General features: G+C 38.3%; 1 protein-coding gene across 1 annotated transcript in view; it reads right to left on the bottom strand.

The window, feature by feature from the left end:
* LOC114242477 (facilitated trehalose transporter Tret1) overlaps positions 1–18,559 on the bottom strand; it is a 35,728-nt gene that overhangs the window by 2,121 nt on the left and 15,048 nt on the right. The window contains exons 3-7 of the mRNA XM_028173645.2: positions 18,343–18,513; positions 11,530–11,682; positions 9,375–9,501; positions 1,182–1,417; positions 462–656 (exon numbers count right to left, since the gene is read on the bottom strand). Of these exons, the coding sequence (XP_028029446.2) occupies positions 462–656; positions 1,182–1,417; positions 9,375–9,501; positions 11,530–11,682; positions 18,343–18,513 (882 nt within the window). The remainder of the gene's footprint in view (positions 1–461; positions 657–1,181; positions 1,418–9,374; positions 9,502–11,529; positions 11,683–18,342; positions 18,514–18,559) is intronic.

The raw sequence follows: 18,559 nt of genomic DNA, 5'->3' as shown, positions 1-18,559 counted from the left end.
ATAGAAAATAAATTTTAATAGATTTGAATTAAAAATAGTGTAAAAAAAGATTATTGTAAAAAAAGCGCGGTCTGCGCGGGTAGGTACCACCACCCCGCCTATTTCTGCCGTGAAGCAGTCATGCGTTTCGGTTTGAAGGGTGGGACATCCGCTGTAACTATACTTGAGACCTTAGAACTTATATCTCAAGGTGGGTGGCGCATTTACGTTGTAGATGTCTATGGGCTCCAGGAACCACTTAACACCAGGTGAGCTGTGAGCTTGTCTATCCATCTAAGCAAAGCAAAAAAAAAACGCTGCTCTGTTAACAGCTTACAAAGTTTTATGCTTTTATTGTTTTGGGTCAGGGAACCGTTCGAATTCCGCCTAAGCGTTAGGCCAATAGGTGTGCATATCCGAAGCGATTAAAACCGCGGGACAACCCGAGTGTAAGTAATTTTTAAAGTGTACAAAAACCTCACCTGGAAACTAAACATCTCGGTCATTATGACGAACGGTAACGGTTGGAGTCCCGATGCGTCTGCGAATATGCAGATGCAGAGCGCCGCTATCGGCACCCATCCAGGCATGAACACGCCGATGCCCTGGAGGTAGAACCAGACTCCGAGCAGAGCCATGCTGAATCCAGCCACCACGCTTGTGACGGCTAGAAGAGGCTGCGAACGATGACGACACGTCTAAGTCGTCGTGGCCTAAAGGATAAGACGTCCGGTGCATTCGTGTTGAGCGCGATGCACCGGTGTTCGAATCCCGCAGGCGGGTACCAATTTTTCTAATGAAATACGTCGTCAGCAAATGTTCTCGATTGATTTCCACGGTGAAGGAATAACATCGTGTAATAAAAATCAAATCCGCAAATTTTTATTTGCGTAATTACTGGTGGTAGTACCTTTTGTGAGTCCGCACGGGTAGGTACCACGGCCCTGCCTATTTCTGCCGTGAAGCTGTAATGCGTTTCGGTTTGAAGGGCGGGGCAGTTGTTGTAACTGTACTGAGACCTTAGAACTTATATCTCAAGGTGTGTAGCGCATTTACGTTGTGGATGTCTATGGGCTCCAGTAACCACTTAACACCAGGTGGGCTGTGAGCTCGACCTTAGCAAAAAAAAACATATTTGACAAAATATGCGACATGTGCCCTTTTCGAAATTGCATATTCAATTGTAACGGGATATTACGTACCTTCCTGCCGGCTCTATCGACTAGTTGACAGGCCAGGAATGAGCCTACGATCTGCACCGCTGCCAACATGATAGACTGCTTGTTCGGAGACAAAGATATACTGGTGTTCGGGTCTTTACGGGCTGCCGTGAAGATGTGGCTCGCGTAAACCAGGATCGCGATGCAGCCGCAGAATTCACGAGTCAAGTTCACAATTAGTGCCACCCAGAATGCTTTGACGGCTGTCTTGTCGGAAACTAAAAAAAAAAGATAAGTTATGATATTAAAAATGATGTTTTCTAAGTGTTTTTTTTGGATTTTTTTAAAATTTTTATTTTATTGGTTAGATGGGTGGACGAGCTCACATCCCACCTGATGTTAAGTGGTTACTGGAGCCCATAGACATCTACAATCTACAACGTAAATGCGCCACCCACCTTGAGATATAAGTTCTAAGGTCTCAATATAGTTTCAACGGCTGCCCCACCTTTCTAACCGAAACGCATTACTGCTTCACGCGCAGAAATAGGCAGGGCCGTGGTACCTACCGTTGCGGACTCGCGAGAGGTCCTACAACCAGTGCACATGTATTTATGTAATATTGTTACGCGCTGTCGTTCGGGATAAATAAAATTCTACCGAATTACAAGTTAACACTGTATTCAACACTTAGAACACTTCACAAACACTTTAAAATTCTCAATTCGCTTCGCTTCAGGTGATCCGTTCGCTGTTTCGCTTCGAGTAGTTCCGATTACTAACTGACTGCGTGCCATCTCTGCAACGCTTTTATAGTCGAGACGAAATCCCTAGAATGTTCGAGAATATTCCACACAATTCAAGTATTGTGTTTCCGCTATCTGACAATAGATGGCGTTGTACTTCACGAGCGTTCTAGGTGCTACTAGATCCTTCGATATTCGTTCGACTATTCGGCGATCGATGGCCTCACTCTTATCGGCGTAGCAATACATACATGGGCCTTTTCGCAATCATTGTAATGAGGTCCACAAAATGTGTTCGTAATTGTAAACTTGTAATTGTAATTGTATGTACCTAGTCAGGTCATAAATTCTGTCACATGTTTAATGTAAAATAATTGAAACAAGTTTATTCATTATGTAATCATTCATATACCAAAATGAACTTAACAAAACATAGATTCTTATGACACTAAAGTTTATTTAAAATGACCTCCGTGATTTGAATACAGGCCTTCAATCTGCGCGGCCAGTCGTCTATCGCAGCACGAACGAGGTCCATGTCAATATCGGCGGCTGCCTTAATCAAGGATGTCTTGAGTGACTCCAAATTGGGATGAGGCTTTGAGCACGCCTTTTCCTCCAAGTGTTGCCATATCTTGTAATCTAACGGATTCAAATCTGGACTGGAGGAGGGCCAGTCTTCGTGCCGGATGAAGTCGATTTCACGCGCCGCCAGCCAGTCTTGTGTGCTCTTCGCTCTATGAGCTGGCGCCGAATCTTGTTGGAATACCCAGTGCCTGTTATTGAACATGGTATGAGAAACAGGTTCTACAAGGTTCGTCAGGACTGTATTTTGATACACAACTGCATTCGTTTTTACACCTTTCTCACAAAAATGTACCTCTGTTAAGCCCCAATAAGAAACTCCCAACCATACCATGAGCGAGGATGGAAAATGACCTCGTTGGACACGCGGAATACGGTTGCTCGCTTCTTCACTACTGTGTGCGTACACCTTATCATTTTGTTTGTTGTAGCTCTCTTCTACGGTAAAAATTTTTTCATCCGAAAAAAGAATTTCCCGATATTTTTTTCCCGCGTACCGCTTCAACAAAGCGCGGCATCTCTTCAGTCTCAGGTCCATTAGACGAGCATTCAAACGATGTCCTGTTTTTCTTCGATATGCCCGAAGCCCTAAGTCTTCATTTAACACCCTTTTCACCGTGGTTCTGCTTAACCCCATCTGAAGGGCCAACAGTTTCTGCTTACGTTTGGGATTTCTTTGAATTCGCGCCTTCACAGCTTTTATCACTGCTGGAGTCCTAACAGACCGAGGGCGACCACTTCATGACCTGTCATCTACACTAGAGTCTTCATTGTATCGTTTGATGGTACGATAAACGAATCTTTTGGCTATATTCAAAATTTTCAGTATGTTAAAAATTTGAATTGGCGCGTAACCGCAACGATGCAACGCAATAACTGCAACACGGTCTTCTTTAAGCGTCCACTCCATATTTAAAAATGAGTAAAATTCTAAAAGTTATACATTTTTATTTTCATGAACAATTCGAAATTCGAATTCAATAAACTTTTTTGTGGCCAGCATTCTAAAAGAAAAGTTTTTACTGTGTGACAATACTTATGACCTGACTAGGTATATACATATTTAGTACATTTCATTTGTTTTGTTACTATGTCCTTACTAAGATATTTTTAAGAAATCCCTAACATTAATATGGATTAATATTTTATCTGAAATAAATGAATTTAATAATAATAATAATATATAGAGCGAAAAATAACTTATGTATTTATTTTCTATAGCTGTCATGGTTTTGTAAAACGTGAAAATACATATCATGGAAAGAAAATAGATTAGATGTTTATAATTAATGTTTCCCTAACACTACTATTTGTAGCATATATGCATGCAAAACCATTGTATTATTACAACAATAGCATTAATATTTTAGAGGATAATTGTCAATTTAAATATTATATATTTTTTTTAGTAATATTTTTTTTAAATATTATATATTTAAATTATAATAAGTATGATTGCCGAGAATAAATGGCCGTTTTCCAATTACAGCACAAGAGCGTATTATGCGGCATAATGTTCAACTAAGCTTCAGCATAATTGGAATGTAATTGGAAAACTACCTATATTCGTTTTCCAATTACAGAGCATAATGCGACTCAGTGACGCACAATGCCGAACTATGCTGAAGCTTAGTTGAGCATTATGTCGCATAATGCGCTCTTGTGCTGTAATTGGAAAACGGCCAATATAGCGTTTCGCTAGCAAGCCAGAAAAGCAAGCAAGAAAAGTTTGTTATTTTTTTATTAAGTCAATTGACATGGGTGCAAATTTTCAAGTCCATTGGAAGTTTTTGATTTCGTCGCAATTACGCGCAAAGATTTAACAGTTAAATTTAGCCAATTGATTTCAGTATGATCTGCACGAAAACGGTAAATAACTATTTAAATAATAATTTATAGTTACTTAACATTTACAAACATAATAAGGCGCCATATCTCGTCAAACAAACCGTAACAGTTAGATGTTATTGCGTGTCATAAAAATCAAAGTTTGTCGTAAATTTTAATGAAGAAACAACACGTTACTAATCTATATATTAGTACGTGAAGCAAAAACTTTGTATCCCTTTTTACAAAAATTGCGCGGACGGAGGAGTATGATATTTTCCACACTTATAAAGAATATAGAGAAGAAGTGCACAATGATAATATTTTTTAAAGTAATGCATAAAAGATACATTAAATCAATAAAGAAAACATTACACACACTACATACCATGTATTTGACGCACACGCGCATGCATACTATTTATTGTCAAACTTTTGTTCTTGACGTTTGTTATCAAATTGAGAATAGATTAAATATTGTTTGTCTTTGTTAATACTTTTTATGGTGTAGTCTTGGCGAAATTTGTGATAATAGAAGTATAAAATACAACCATAATAATGTTCAAACTTATAATTTCAATTAATTATAGTCGAATTTCGACTACCTAGGGATCACTAGTCTAATTAGAATTACTAGTGAGTTGCTAAAAACAAGCAATGCAAATATCTCGGATTGTGAACGAATAAAAATCAACAAAAGAAAAAAAATTCAAGACATCACCGCGAATGATGATTGAGAAGCGAATCGAAAACTTTTTTATTATTACAATTGATAGCCGCGACCTCCTTATAAAAATCATTCGCAACTGGACACCCGTCCTTGATGTTTGAACTGGCAATTGAATAGAGCTGGGACAATAAATAAACGAATCGGGAATTTAGGAAAATAAACGTGAATGATTCCTGTAGTTTATTCCTGTAGTATTACTGGTGGTAGGACCTCTTGTGAGTCCGCGCGGGTAGGTACCACCGTCCTGCCTATTTCTGCCGTGAAGCAGTAATGCGTTTCGGTTTGAAGGGTGGGGCAGCCGTTGTAACTATACTTGAGACCTTAGAACTTATATCTCAAGGTGGGCGGCGCATTTATGGGCTGTGAGCTCGTCCACCCATCTAGCAATAAATAAAAAAAAGTTTGTCGGAGTATTTTTTTAAAAAGCGTTCGAATTATTGTTTCTTGTAACATACTAATTATTAGTACTGTATTGTAGTAGAAATCTCGATTTACAAACGTAGTGATTTTCCCGCCTTTTATGCAATGCAAACTACTTTTAAAAATTGACCCGAGTAGAACTCGAATGTGGAATTTGCGTGTTAACATGTCAACAAGTGCGTTTGTAAAAAAAAAAAAAACGTGTGGCACTCGGGAACTGCCGCGGTAAAGCTATTTATTGCATAGCATTTTTTATCAACTTATGCAATTATAATTAGACAATGATAATTTAATATTAAAACAATAATAAAACAAGACCACGCTATATTAAACATTAATAAAAGCAAAACCTTAACTGTCTCTTTCACACTCATAAGCTAGACCGCGCGAGAGAGAGATGGGCAGACTTTTCTTGATGCGCATGCAGTGTGACGCGCTTATTCACAAACACTACCCAAGCGCAACGTGTGAATGTGTTGAACGCGAGCTACATGGTAGGCGGAGTGAGGGGTGTAAGGTTTTTTTTGTTACGGAATTTCATGAATTCGGTCGCCGCGCTCAAGGCCCGCGATAAAAGCTATGCAATAGCTTAATAAATGTCTTCCTGTTATTTTTATTAAAAGCATTGTTATATTAAACTCATCGATAAATATGTTAAAATTTTTCAATTAACGCTTTACTGGCCAGCTTAGTTCTTGTTACATTGATTTCAAAACATCTGATCATCTAATCACAACAACTGATTCCATCGTTCGAAAAAGGAAAAAAAATATAACATAAGCTGTCTAGTAAAATAGCAATAAAGTCGATTTGAATAATGATAATGTAGTGTTCTATTTTATGAGATTTTCGCGTTTCGTATACAATGGCAGACGTGAATAAAACACCGTCATGGTTTTATCTCGGGTTTATTTTATAAATTATACACACTAAACGTCCGTGACCGCGAAAACTGTAAAGAATTCAAGACGCGGGAAGTTGTCAAACGTAAAAAAAATAAACATAAGTTTAAAACATATAGATATGTCTTTAGACAGGTGTTGTGGTTTAATACGTTTTTGGGTTTGTTATAATATTATTGTGAGATTGCGTTATGAAATTGATGGATTAGAAGCCAGTGAAATTGATGGATTAGAAGCCAGTTCTGTGAGCTAGTTGTAGGCTTTATGGTATTTTGGACTTCTATATCAACAAAAGGTAGATCTTCAGAAGGTTACGGGTTCGGATCGCCTTGCGTTCATCAGTTTGGAAGCTAGCAACAAAGGGAAGATCAGCAGATCAGCGGTAGCAACCAGTGAAATTGTTCGATAGACTGACCGTCCAAATGTTTTTGCCTACCTATGCTAGTAACCTCGAGGGGTTATCCTAGCCTTACCGAACGAATAGGCGAGCTCACGGGGCTCAGTCTAGCGACTTTCTAATACTAGCCCTAGTAAGAGTAGTGCTACGCTGTATCTACCACCGGATCGAAATCGTGACCCGCTGAGAAAATCCAGCGTGAAACTCAGCGCTTCTGAATGTATACACTTGTATTTAGTGTTAACGAATCAGACGTTTTGTTGTAAGCTGTATGCCTGACTTTTGAATTGAATGGAATATATAAATAAATAAATAAATAAATAAATAAGGGTAACTATGCCATAAGTACGTTAAATAACTCGACGTACGCGGCTCGCTAAAATATACCGTCCCAGCTCTGTGGTCATTGTTTTCAATTCAGCCAACGATTAATTCGTTTGTAAGAGTTTGCACGGTGTCAAATGACTTATGAATGTCAATTAGTGAACAGTGACGGGTCAATTGTTGTTTAAGCGTATTGCTATCGAGCTATAGCGGATTCATGTTTTCCTGGTACCCTGGTAAATGTTTTGAAAACAAATTTGTTTGGTCTCTCTCTCTCTATCTGCGTTTTATAGTTAAGGAAACATGGTCGATGTTGTTCTTGTTTAAGGCATCATCGATCATATTCTTCCTGTGTATACGGTTCAATGTGGTTTAAGACTTTTGTTTGTTCAATGTGCATGCTATTAGATATGAATACGAAATTAGCTCTGTATATTTATTACGCTTGCGTGTCTGAAACTATTTTGACGAAATTCGGAATAGCTTAAGAGGGCTTACGCACCCAATCCCATTGAGACCAAGTTGTGTATACTACTGTATACACAACGTTGTGTATACAGTATACATAGCTACGATCATAGATATTTGTTTAGAATAATTGCTACATATTGCTATTGTTATAAATTATACGAATACGCCAGTTTTCTGATAGGTTTTACATTACAAAAATACTATTATCATTAATATTTTGGGGCTTTGATGTGGCGGGTAGCCATCGGTATACCGACGGTCCGAATGTTGTTGTTCGGAACTTGTATATATGCGCTTTATCTTGAAAATGTCGTAAGGGAGATTCAGGCATCTGTCAATTATCTTGCGTTGTATGATGGCTACCGCCACAATATACTGTTGTTTTCAATTTTTTTCTTCTACCTATTCTAGTAACCTCGAGGGGTTATTCTAGATTCACCGAGCTAGTAGGTGACTCGCGGGGATCAAACCTGACGTTGTTGCTAACACGAACCCTAGCAAGAGCCGTGCTTCGCAGAATCTACGACCGGATCGGAATCGCGACCCACTGAGAAGATCCGGCGAGAAACTCAGTGGGCTATGTTTGTGGGTTAATTTACCCGTCGAGCCCTTCGTCGTAAGCGACGGGTTCGACGAGAACGATGACCGGTGCTTGAGGTATCTAAAGGACAATGCCCATTTTCTATGGGCGTTTGGGCCCCTAAAAAAAGTTGTCGTGTCATGATGGTTTTAACTTAATTTGATAGACAAAGAGATATCGTTTCATATTCAGAAAACGATTTTTATATTCTCACCCAGGTTTAAGAGAAATCTGTTTTTTTCTGCAGCTAAAATTAAGTTGTTAATTGTTTTCTTCGAAATCAATAATCGCTCTCATCATTATTTACAGTATTAAATAAGTTAATTGTGGTTAATGTTGCTAGAAATAAGCCCTTACATACATTTTATTATTATTATATCCTCATAATAATAATAAAATGAAATGAAATCCGGAAGTCGGCAACGATATTGTTGTTGTTGTTTTTAAATTCGCCAATAAGCAGGCAAAGAGAGTAGCCTATACAGCCTAATCTGTCGTAGTTATATTTTTTTTATGTCGTTAATCGTGAACAACGATTATTGACGTTTAATACACAAAACAACACCCAATTTATATATTATACATCACAATAAACTATTAAAAAAACATTAAAATAAAACTTCAAGTGACGCTTCACTCGGGTTGCTGTCAAAACTCTGATCATATATAATAAGAATAGACATATATATATATTTTTTTATTGCCCTTGTAGGCAGACGAGCATACGGCCCACCTGATGGTGAGTTGTTACCGTCGCCCTTGGACTTCAGCAATGCCAGGGGCAGAGCCAAGCCGCTGCCTACCGCATACCTATCGCATTGTTTTGCAGCTCAAACCCTATAACTATATACACTTATCTGTTTTTAATTTCAGTTTCGTTTTTCGAATATCATTTATCGTTACATCGCCTGTGTATTTCGGTTATCTTATATCTTATATATATCTTCTCTATATATAAAAATGAATTGCTGTTTGTTAGTCTCGCTAAAACTCGACAACGGCTGGACCGATTTGGCTAATTTAGGTCTTGAATTATTTATGGAGATCCAGAGAAGGTTTAAAAGGTAGATAAAAAATGCTCGGAATTAAATAAAAATAACAATTTTGTTTTCCCTTTGATGTGTCCCCCGTCGGATGGATTCCTTTTGTTTATTTTAATTTTATTTTATACAAAAATTTAGGTCTTTTATTTATCGACGGAGGCACTACGAAGTCTGCCGGGTCAGCTAGTAAATATTAAATTATTAACTCACATAATAATTTTGGAGAGAACTTCGGCTCGCATGTGGTCTGCTCAACGATAAGCCGATCAATTTCCTCATTGACCAGCTTATGGTCCTTCGGCAGCGAACGGAGCCAACCGATAACCTTCCTTGTTTCCTGTCAACAAAGTCTGTTTTTAATAAGCAGTTCAGTTACAATTACAATTGAAGTCGTCGTGGCCTAAAGGATAAGACGTCCGATGCATTCCGGTGGTACCAATTTTTCTAATAAAATACGTACTTAACAAATGTTCACGATTGACTTCCACGGTGAAGGAATAACATCGTGCTATAAAAATCAAACCCGTAAAATTATAATTTGCGTAATTACTGGTGGTAGGACCTCTTGTGAGTACGCACGGGTAGGTACCACCACCCTGCCCATTTCTGCCGTGAAGCAATAATGCGTTTCGGTTTGAAGGGTAGGGCAGACGTTGTAATTATACTTGAGAACTTATATCTCAAGGTGGGTGGCGCATTTACGTCGTAGATGTCTATGGGCTTCAGTAACCACTCAACACCAGGTGGGCTGTCAGCTCGTCCACCCATATCAGCAATAAATAAAAAAGTTAATTTTTATCTTTCGTTTTTTCTTTGTCGTCAAAGTGAGTGGTGTGATTGAGTTACACGATACTATAGAGCAGTGATTCTCAACCTTTTTTTTGTTGCGGCACATAAGTATTTAACGATTTCAAAATTTGGCGGCACACAAAAAAAGAAGATAAAAATTATTTACTTACTACAACACACTGCATAAATAGTTTATCAAAAAATTTTAATATACGAAATAAACTAAAATATACTATAATTTTTTTTTGTGGATTTAAATATATATTCATGTTTAACGTATTTTTCTTTTAAAATGATATAATTTAATAATATTAACATTATTATATATTCGCAAAATTTGGCGGCACACAAAAGTGCCGCGGAACAGTGGTTGAGAATCACTGCTATGTAGTTACCGTTTTATTTGAGCAGCCACGTTTTTTGGTACAAAGTTTAAGATATTTCGATAATTTAATGCAATTTTCAAAAAAGAAAACACGCACACCCACATATAATCGTAAAACGATAATCGGTATACATTTTTTGAGCATAGACGCATTAACTATTTATACAATAAAATAATTTTTTCTTACACTATTTTTAATTCAAATTTATTAAAATTTATTTTCTATTTTTTGTTGAATTTTCAATAAAAGCGTATTTTGTTAGTTTTTTTAAACTATTATTTACTTTTCATTTTTTAGTTGTAATAATTTTTTTCAATTTTTTTTTAAATATTGAATTGTCATCTGCCCTTTATAAGTATACCAAATTTCGAGTTAATCCGACGTTTTGAATGGGGTCAAAATCACGTTCAAAGATTCCGTTACATACTAAGATACGTCTGAAGCTAATATAAAAGCGTATTAAAATACGCCAAGTTCGCACGAAATTAAATGAAGCAATTGCTTTTCAGTATCAAAACTTCAGGTAATGGACAATCCGCATTTTTTATGTACACGTAGAACGTATTCAATCTTAGACAGTCTCAATGACCGTGAAAACTTATCTGGCACCGCGCCACGCAGCTGAGAAAAACTATTTTTAAATCGTGTTTATCGATGCATCTATGCGTATTATTTTTAATAGGTTTTCTGATATCGAACGAGATCATTGATAGGGAATGCTTTGAGGTGGAACATAGTTTTATTGCCCACGTAGGCTGACGAGCATATGGTGAGTGGTTACCGTCGCACATGGACTTCAGCAATGCCAGGGGCAGAGCCAAACCGCTGCATATCATTCTTTATTTGCCGCGAAGAATTCCTCAAATATTTTTTTATTGCTTAGATGCGTGGACGAGCTCACAGCCCACCTGGTGTTATGTGGTAACTGGAGCCCATAGACATCTACAGCGTAAATACTCCACCCACCTTGAGATATAAGTCCTAAGGTCTCAAGTATACTTACAACGGCTGCTCCACCCTTCAAACCGAAACGCATTACTGCTTCACGGCAGAAATAGGCAGGGTGGTGGTACCTACCCGTGTGGACTCACAAGAGTTCCTACCACGAGTAAAATATGCGTTCTCATAAACAGTCCATTTTCAATAAACAAGGTTCAGACTGGTTGCATGACTTAAGGTACAAGACTTACTTCATTTTTCCCGCACTTGATGAGGTAGGATGGTGTTTCCGGCAGCTTCAGGAATACACAGAAGTGAACTACGGGGATGGCCAGCAATATCCACAGCACGGTGTTGAACGGTAGAAAATCACCCAAGATGAACACTAGAAGGTTTCCAGCTGTCTGTGAAAACAAGAAAAGTTGAGTCTTTAGTGCTGGTTACGGTATTTGCGAGACGTAATATCATGGACTGAGCGCTGAACGAATGTGTCTTTTTTTGCCTACCTAAGCTGATAGCCTTGAGTGGCTATTTCAGCGTGACCTTAACTAGTAGATGAGCTATCGGGGCTCAAACCGGAGTGATGATTACACTGACCCTAGCAAGAGCAGTGCTTCGCAGAATCTACCACCGGATCGGAAACGCGACCCAGTGAGAAGATCCGGCTAGAAACTCAGTGGGCTGTGTCTATGGATTAAGTACGGTGACCGGTGCTTGTGGCGCGATGCTTTAAAAGCACCGTTAATGGATCGGGAGGATCCGTAATAACGTGTTTTAGGCGACGTCGACTGTTTACCATTCGGTCTACAGGATCGGGTATGTAGTTTCCAGCGGCCACGACAAGAGGGTTCTCATGTCGTGCCGCCTTTTGCGCAAAGTGGCGCAATGATGACGACTGTATATACTTACTGACCGAGTCAAGTTCCAGGTCATCATGGAGATAAATGTGTCAATTCTCTCGGAGCTAAACGTCAAGACCCGTCTACCTACAATCTGTATTCAGCGTCTCCTCAAGTACTTCGGACACGTGGACCAACGAAATTTTTTTTTTTTTTTTTATTGCTTAGATGGTAGACGAGCTCACAGCCCACCTGGTGTTAAGTGGTTACTGGAGCCCATAGACATCCACAATGTAAATGCGCCACCCACCTTGAGATATAAGTTCTAAGGTCTCAGTATAGTTACAACGGCTGCTCCCACCCTTCAAACCGAAACGCATTACTGCTTCACGGCAGAAATAGGCAGGGCGGTGGTACCCACCCGCGCGGACTCCCAAGAGGTCCTACCACCAGTAATTACGCAAATTATAATTTTGCGGGTTTCATTTTTATTACACGATGTTATTCCTTCACCGTGGAAGTCAATCGTGAACATTTGTTGAGTACGTATTTCATTAGAAAAATTGGTACCCGCCTGAGATTCGAACATCGTTGCATCGCTCAACACGAATGCACCGGACGTCTTATCCGTTAGGCCACGACGACTTCGAAAATCCTGACAACTTGGAAAAATTAATAGTTGTAGGTCACGTGGAAGGAAAGAGAAGTCGAGAAAGATCGCCCACCAGGTGGACGGACATTGTCAAGGAGGCCACAAACACCAGCGTCCCGGGTGCCATTAAGTAGGCCGAATGCAGGCAACATTGGAGGAAGCTGGTGCAGAAACTGGACCAAGGTGGTCACGACCCTCAGTAATGAGGAAGCGACGAAGAAGAAGAAACATAATTTTTAACTACTTTAACAATATTATTTACGTTAAGTTTACTCTACGATAGGTTTTTTAACGTCATTCTATTGTTGCCAATGTTTATATTTTGACAAATACTTTACAGTTTTCGTGGCGACGTGGACGAAAGAAATTGAAAAAAAAACGAGATAAAAATGAAAAAAGTAATTTTAATTACATCACTATTTTTTTAATTCTTTTTGTTTAGTGCACTATATGGTTTAGATTAGTTTAGAATGTATGGAAAATTTTAACAATAATGAAGACGTCTGTTTGGAGTAGTGACGTGACATGGAAAAACGAAAAAATTGGATCGAAAAAAGAAATTAGCACTATGTAGCATCATCATTGTGTTACGGCAGCAGAAATTAGCGCGTTGAATCAATAGTCTCGAATATTTATTGTCAGTTACTCGGAAAGCTGTGTTATGTACTATTCTTTTTTTTTATTGCTTAGATAGGTGGACGAGCTCATATGCTGTCGCGTCACTTTCTGTAAATAATAATGTGTTCTACGAAGTCGTAGTACATTATTTTATTCTATCATAAATATTTTTCGCAGGGCACGGAATGTAAATAATATTTTAGGTAATTTTTTTTACACCTTGGGTTACATTATCGAAGTTTTAGTAAGGATCCATAATTTTTTTCAAAATATATTATAGCCTATGTCGCTCCGGAATAGTGTAGCTTCCAAACAGTGAAAGAATTTTTCAAATCGGTTCAATAGCTTCGGAGCCAATAGATTCGAAGCTGTATTGAATACAATACAAACAAACAAATCTTTCCTCTTTATAATATTAGTATAGACTTTAAAACTATTGCTGTTTTCGATGGACATGTTTCTAAGTTTCAATATAGCTTCTTGTAGTTTTCATCGAGGGAAGTCCGTTGTTCAAGGAAAACCCAAAACTTACATACAATACGGTATGTTGTGAGCACATTTTTCCTTATTAAATTTTCGCCGCTATGATTATGTCAGACGCCCAAAATATAGCAGTCGGCGCCGGCATAGATGCACAAGATTGATTAAAGCTGCTTTCAAACTACGCTATAATATAATAGCATATAGTATATAGCTCGTAGCACAACAATATCGCGCGCCATACATTGTTAAGGACACGTTCACACTGTACGGTACTATATATTATTGGCTAAGTATAGGCTGCTATACTATATGGCGCTATAGTATAGCGTAGTCTGAAATCAACTTAAAGAAAAAGACCATGAACTGATGATGTACTGGACGAATCAGTTCTCTACAGGCTAAAGGCCTCACGAACCACCTCATGGTAAGTTAACGGATCATTTAGACAGCACAGCGTGAATGCCACCATCTTGAGTCATGAGGTCTAAGTCTTATGTATCAAAACGGCTGTTCCCCTCGTAAAACTGGAACGCGTTAATGGCAGAAATAGACCGGGTGATGGCATTATATTGGTATTACGCTCGATCCCGGTGTAGAGAGACACATGCCACTAATCCGATGCTCAGATGTCGCAGACATGTGTCAGTTCTTCATAATAAATACGAACTTAGCACGTGTTTAAGAACGCCCTCCACGATAAAGGAATAAAATTGCGTATAAATAATGAAACTCAAACACACTGAGTTTCTCACCGGATCTCGCTCTCTCACTAGATCGCGTTTCCAATCCGATGGTAGATTCTGCGAAGCACTGCTCTTGCAAGGGCCAGTGTTAGCAACACTCCCGGCTTGAGCCCCGTGAGCTCACCTACACGTCAAGGAGAAGCTGAAATAGCCTCTCAAGGCTATCAGCATAGGTAGGAGAAATAAAAGTTCAGCCAAAAAACAGTGGCAAATATATTTGCGTTATTACTAGTGATGGGATTAGTAAAAAGTCGGCAATGGTAAGTACCGTACCTATTATATATCTAGTAGATATACTGGACGGTTTATCGGTGCCAAAGACGAAGTGTCTTCTAAAACTAAAATCAACAAGAAAAATATGGCAATTATAACAAATTTTACAGTTTTTTATTGTTTGTTTAAATACATTATTTTCGACATTACGAATAATTTATAGTTTACGTGGCCGTGGACGGCTAAGGTCTTGATAGTTGATTATTTGAGATGAGTGTAAGGCTATTTGGCTTAAGCAACATTTTTTTAGCTTTACAGGAGAACCATTAAAAGCTTAAAACTTGCAAAAGATATAATTTTTTTTTTGCTTAGTTGGCTGGCATTATAACTTGCGTAATTACTGTTGGTAGGACTTCTTCTGAGTCCACACGGGTAGGTACCACCACCCTGCCCATTTCTGCCAGCAATACGTTACGGTTTGAAGGGTGGGGCAGCCGTTGTAACTATACTGAGACCTTAGAACTCATTATTAAAAATCCTCTTCAGCTATTTGACTGCAGTAAGCTTAGTTGAAGTTAAAAAGATCGAATTGTTGATGCTAATCACTACACAGTATAAAATAAAGTCGCTTTCTCTGTCCCGATATCTGTCTGTGTATGCTTAAATCTTTAAAACTACGCAACGGATTTTGATGCGTTTTTTTTTAATAGATAGAGTGATTTTAGAGGAAGGTTTATATATGTATAATAACATTCATTAAATAGTGGAGAAATCAATAATAAATTACAGTTTCCGAAGCGAAGTAAGGGCGGGTCGCTAGTACCAAATAAAACGCACCTTTAATTATAAAGATAAATGCCGCGTATTTAGCGAAATGTCGCTTAAACCAAATAGCTTTTCACCCCTCGAATTATGCTAAATATGCTTAAAAATATTTAATTATTATTATTATTATTAACACTTTATTTCAGTTTTTTTTTTTTTTTAAACCATAACATTTTGTTAGTAATAATTACTTATAATCTATGTTAGTAACTTAAAAAAAAAAAAAAAAAGAAAATCTAACACATAACTATCATTATATACATTTTATACAAATTTTTTTTATTTTATTTTCTCCTTCCAAGTGCCTACTGCAAAGGCTATTGATCAGCAGTCCCTCGATTTAAGCATAATAATGCTTAATTAATGTTTGATTAATAATTATTATTACCACATGAAATTATTAATATGGTTAGATATTGGGTGTGTGTGTCAGTTTCCGCGTAAAATGAGTCATTTTAGTATGTAATGAGTGCGAAATACGCGTGTAAGTTATTTAGGATATTCGAGCTAAAACGTACGTAATTTTTGAGATCGTGATAAAACACTTTTACGATTTGATTTCCTTTGTTTATTTATACGTTTTACAATTTACAATTACAGTTTTGGAGTGCTTTACAGTTTCTGTGTTTAGTGCCGTTCTTATTATTACAACCGGTTATCATTTTCTCCGAACCTTGCGCTTATGGCACGCCCCCTTCCACCCGCGCCGCTGGTAGCGTGCTCAAAAATCGCGCGCCTGTTGATTTTTAAGCAAACTCGAAATGAGCATGCTACTTTTAAGCAACGTTCCGACACACGTGCTTCTAAGTAACAACTGCTCAATAGAAGCATGCTTTCATGCTTGAAATGAGCATGTGTAGCAGTACCTTAAAAGATAAGACTCCCGGTGCATTCGTATCGAGCGATACAACGGCACCGGTGTTCGAATCCCGCAGCCAAGTACGCAAAATTCTAATGAAATATGCACTTATGATATGTTTTTTTTAGTGCCTTAGTAGGCAGACGAGCATATCTGGTGTTGACTGGTTACCGTCACCCATGGACGCCAGGAGTGCCAGGGGCAGAGCCAAGCTGCTGCTTACCGTTGAAGTCGTCGTAGCCTAAAGGATAAGACGCCCGGTTCATTCGTGTATAGCGATTCAATAATGTCGGTGTTCGAATTCCGCAGTCAGGTATGATTTTCTTCTAATAAAACACGTGCCTAACATAATTATATTCACGAATGTCATCCACCAATTCGATTTTTTTTTTATTGCCCTTGTAGGCAGACGAAGCATACGGCCAACCTGAAGGTGAGTGGTTACCGTCGCCCGTGGACTTCAGCAATTCCAGGGGCAGAGCCAAGCCGCTGCCTAAAAAAAAAGGCGAACGCTTCACGATTTAGCGTTTCATCCTTGCGCACTATCCGTTTAATTAATAAAAAATAATTTTTTTTTTTTTATATTGCGCCTTTTCAAATCTTATCACGGGATACGAGTGTCTAATTTCATTTCCGGAAACAAAACGATGTTTTTGTTAAGACCGTACTATGTCGTATTACTTACTACATAGTAATACATCGCGACGTCATATCCTGTCCGACATCGAAGAATGAAAAGCTTAACTGCAGATTCTTTAAGTAGAATAACTAAGTAGGTATTGTTTGTTTGTTTAATGGTCACGGGAGCAAATAGACACCACACAAGACAAGACAACAAGAACATCAATTTTATTGTAAGCTATAAGCCAGAACACACTTCTGCTTCGTGGTAAGTTGGATGTTAGTATCTTGCAACAGAGAATGAGAGAGAGTGAAAGAGAGAGAGAGAGAGAGTGTGTTCTTTATCGTACACAAAATGAATAAGCAATGCGAAACATTAAAAACAAAAAATAGATAATAGTTTAAAAAAACCTAACAAAATACGCTTTTTGAATTAAAAATAGTGTAAAGAAAAATGATTTTATTGTAAAAAAAGCGTGGGGTGCTTTTCAGGATATTATCAAAATAACCCTTCTACTCATATCTGTTGATAAAATATTTATATCTATTGATACCATGCACCCCACGCTTTTTTTACAATGAAATCATTTTTCCTTACACTATTTTTGATTCAAATTTATTTTCAATTTTTTAGTTGAATTTCAATTTTTTCAATATTTTTTTTAATATTGAATTGTCATCGGTCCTTAATAAGTATATCAAATTTTGAGTTAATCCGACGTTTTGAAGGGGTCAAAATCATGTTCAATGATTCCGTTACATACTAACATACATACGTCTGAAGCTAATAAAAGCGTATTAAAAAGAATCACAGCCTATGTTTAACTTTTTTTTTCGAATAAGGGCTCAGTCTCGTACGAGGTATTCGCGCTTAGGGTCCTGTGATACTTAACGGTCTGCAGATGCTGGAAGAAGATCACGGACCCAAGAATGTGCTTAGTGTTCTATCCACCAAATTAATCCTCTTGCATTCTCTCACCTGAAGTCCGACCTCCACCCGGCCAGAGCAGGTGGTTCCCGCGGTTAACACTACAACCAGACTCGCTCGACTGACGGGTCGTTGCGGCGATCGTCGACGACCAATGACGCTGGTCTCCGCAGTGTAGCGGCTTCTCAAGGTTGCCCAGGTAGAGCCGCTAGTGTTCCGGGTTACCCCGCTAATTCAGAGCCCATTCTTAACCTGTCTTATATAAAGTTACGTGAAAACTTACCTGCGAAAAAATAACAAAGGTTCCGGTCATTCCTCTGATGCTGTCTTCGCTGATCTCCTTGACGTACAGGGGGCAGACCACGAAGGCTCCTCCAGCACCGAAGCCAATGAACGCCCGGGCCCCGATCAGGGCTATTGGATGCGCCGATATTAACTTTATCATCCAGCCGACCTACAAGATAAAAGGAATTAGTTTAATCAAAGCGTATCTAATTACC

This window comes from Bombyx mandarina, chromosome 20 (genome assembly GCF_030267445.1).
Source record: "Bombyx mandarina strain Sakado chromosome 20, ASM3026744v2".
In the NCBI taxonomy this organism is placed as follows: Eukaryota; Metazoa; Arthropoda; class Insecta; order Lepidoptera; family Bombycidae; genus Bombyx; species Bombyx mandarina.
This window is presented reverse-complemented; position numbering and strand designations above follow the sequence as displayed.